Genomic DNA, 3,369 nt, shown 5'->3' on the forward strand with positions numbered 1-3,369 from the left:
ATCTTGTTTGGAAAAAAAAAATATGCCTCTTAATGGTTCTAAAACCTTCTAAATGATTTTGTATCATCTGCCTCCTTTAACCATTAAGAGCCCTAATTTCATTGTAAAGAATTACCAAACAATTATATTTCATTTTGCATTATATCATGAGAAGTCTCTTAATCATTCTAACCACTTAATGATTCTACACAAAAACATTCAACAACTGTCAAACAATCCCTCAATTAATCTCAAATGAATGGAAAACTAGTAGAAGAATCCCCAGTAGTTTTACGAAACTCGAACTGTTGATAGTTCTCTCCAAAAGAGTCCATAATGAGAAAATGAACGTTCCAACATATATAGTAGAGAAGTTGTCCAACTTTAGACGATGTGGGACTCTGACAGAGGTTAGATGGATAAAGATGTTGCATAGCGTCTAGAGGGGTTAGGCGGGAATAAAAGTCCTAGAGTACCAAGTCCCGGGTAAAGATGTCCCATACGATAGATATATCAACTCTGATAACATGTATAGACAACAATATTACTCTTCGAAAAATCTCTTAAGAAGAAAATAGAAGTTCCAACACATATAAAAGAAGATTTTCAAATTCTAACTGATGTAAGACTTTAACAATCCCACAATGTTTGATGCATATATATATATATATTCAGATTTGCTACCAATCTGATTATCTTTTGTCCTGTAATATGTTGTAACCAATATGGCATTACGCTGTGTGTATCGATTGTCTCAAAATCCCAAAGCACCAATCAATCAAAAAAATACGAACTAAACGTAACATATCAGAACAGAACGACACACATATTTAATCATTTTTTCATTTTATGCTTCTCATATTTCTTAGAAAACAAAGTAGTCGTTACAATATTAAAAAAACAAAAAAAAATGAAAATGATGTAAGCGAATAGAATATCGAAATTTTCTACAGTTCGAACAATCGGTTCACTTTTGCACCCGACCCGGTTCAAACCAGAATGGCTTTGTACTTCTTTAATCAGCAACAGCCCAAGTCATATCATTCTCAAAGATCCAATGGCAAACCTCAATCTTCCCAGGCTTCGACCCGAGTGAAAGAAAGGCTCCATGGGTCGGACTCCAAGCTGACGTGTCGAGGTGACAGATGGCAACCCCATGGTTAATCTTCTTGGAATTGGTAGTACTCGGGTCAAGTAGGTCCGCTTCGTAGACCCGAACCTTGGGAACCGAATGACAATAGTAAAGCATATAAGGAAACAGACTCTGATGACAAGATACAGATTTTGTAACTTTACCGCCGTTAATTTTCGTTACCGACCCGATCTTGACTTTCTTACCCGACCCGTTTATGTTGTCGGTTGTCCGAACGACGACGTCTCGTCCAAGAACCGATGTAGCGAAATCGATCATGTCTTCAACCGATCCGACACACCGTTTTGACTCACCTTGACTCGGTTTCCGTTCGCACTCGCTCAGTGAGTTGGAGATTAAACTCGCCATGCTCGAGTTATCCTCAGCGTGGAAAATCTTCTTTAAATCGTCGATTTTGGAGGACGAAAATGGTAATTTCGACACAATGACCCGGGGCAAAAATGACCTTTTAGGCATTTTATCACGGATGTCCGGCATCGGAATTATCGTGCCGGATTTCAACAAACTCTCCCGGAAAAATTTTCCCGGCTCAATCCACTTATTTACCGGTTTGCCACTCGCCGGCGATTTCGTCTTCATCGCCGCCAGTTGCGCCGCCGTGGGCTTGGTGGCGTAGGTAGAAAAAGAAGCCCTCTTCTTATCGGCGTAATCTTTGAAAGTATTGTTTACACCGTACCCTTTGAACCCAAATTTCTGATTCGTGACGGTGCCTCCGCCGTAGCCGGAAAATGTATCGGTGCCTTCGTTGAACGATTTGCCGTAATTAGAAAACTTCATGTTGGCGGCGTTGGAACTTTTGGCGTACGATTTGAAATTATCATCGCCGACGTTGGATTGATCTCTGTAATTCGCGAATGTATCGACGGCGGCATTCCCGCCGTCGGCGTAACTCTTGAAATTGTTCTGTGGAACGTTGCCGTTTTCGCCATAGGAAGTGAACGAATCGTTTGCGCCGTTTCCGTTCTCGCCGTAGCCGGAAAACGATGAGCCGATGACGTTGGAGTTATTTCCGTACCCTTTGAAGTCATTGACGGCGCCGTTTCCTTTTTTTCCGTAGCTAGTGAACGACTGATCGCCGGCGTTTGCGTCTTGGGAGTACGATGTGAACTTCTGGTCACGGCCATTGACGTCGTCGGAATATGACGAAAATCTCATGTTGGGTACATTGACATCTTCGGCGTAGCCGGTGAAATCTCCGGTTCCGCCGGTGGCTTTTGTGCCGTAGGTATTGAAACTTTGGTCAGGGACGTTTGTATTCTTGGCATAAGTGGAAAATTTATCGTCGTGACCCACTGAGTCACGGGAATATCGTCGGAATGAGTCAAGAGCCGAGTTGCCATCATTGGAGTAATTTTTGAACGAGTCTAATCCACCGAGTCGACCCGACCCGTAGTTGGTGAAGTTTTTCTCCGAGTACTCGATGAAGTTAACATCGCCGGAATGTTTCTCGAGACTGGGGCCCACATCGGGAAAACAAAGGAGGTTCGCAGCGGAGCAGAACGACGGGAGGTTGGTGGCGAGAGAGTTCTGGTCATCAGCGAGTTTTGAAAAGGCGGCCGACTGGACGGCGGTTAACGGCGAAGCTTTTTCGATTAAGAATGAGGGTTTGGGTTTATCGTTGGAGATCTGTTTCCTCCAGTAACGGATTATATAGCCTCTGGGAGTAAATGGATCTTCTGGTTTTCCGGCGAAAACGAGAACCTGCAAAAAAAAGGATGGATTTGAGAAATGCAGGTTTGAAAAATTAAAGAAAGTGATGATGAAAACAATGTGGGTGTGGATTGAATTGGGGAAGAACTTACATTGATTGATGAGAAGATGAGAATCAAGAAGGGGATGAAGTTCTTGAATTTGTGCATTTTGCAAGTGTGAGGATGATGATGGATTTGGTTTTTGGTTGGAGGTGAGAGTTTTATAGTGTGATTTCTTTTAAAAAGAAATTTCAAAATAAAATATTGCTCCCTCCTACGATTGTATTTAATTTTTTTGATGGAAAATAAATTAAAATTACATCATTACGCTTTTTTTATTCATAAAAAGTACTTTAATTTGAAAATTAAAAGCTAGTTCTTGTGCAATGTGTATACCGTAATTAATATATATATATATATATATATATATATACACACACACACATAAGGAGAGGAGCGATCAAATACAAATAATTCAAGTTGTACAAATCGTACAAATCATTCTCATCCGTTGATTTCTTATGAAATTGTTTCATATAATATTAT

The 3,369-nt window shown here is 40.7% G+C and overlaps 1 protein-coding gene across 1 annotated transcript; it reads right to left on the reverse strand.

The window, feature by feature from the left end:
- Nucleotides 1–806: 806 nt before the first annotated feature.
- Nucleotides 807–2,991, reverse strand: LOC112525345 (polygalacturonase 1 beta-like protein 3). Its single transcript, XM_025135435.1, has 2 exons — nt 2,935–2,991; nt 807–2,833 (listed from the first exon to the last, which is right to left on the reverse strand). The coding sequence occupies exons 1-2, from the start codon at nt 2,989–2,991 to the stop codon at nt 995–997; spliced, it is 1,896 nt and encodes a 631-aa protein (XP_024991203.1). The 3' UTR covers nt 807–994.
- Nucleotides 2,992–3,369: the final 378 nt, after the last annotated feature.

Source organism: Cynara cardunculus (assembly GCF_001531365.2).
Source record: "Cynara cardunculus var. scolymus isolate 2C chromosome LG 13, CcrdV1, whole genome shotgun sequence".
In the NCBI taxonomy this organism is placed as follows: domain Eukaryota; kingdom Viridiplantae; phylum Streptophyta; class Magnoliopsida; order Asterales; family Asteraceae; genus Cynara; species Cynara cardunculus.

Excerpts from the sequence above, each read along its gene's own strand:
- LOC112525345 (XM_025135435.1), bottom strand. The coding sequence starts at position 2,991 with ATGCACAAATTCAAGAACTTCATCCCCTTCTTGATTCTCATCTTCTCA. Across the intron at positions 2,834-2,934 it reads TCATCTTCTCATCAATCAAT|GTTCTCGTTTTCGCCGGAAA; the intron begins GTAAGTTCTTCC and ends TTTTTTTTGCAG.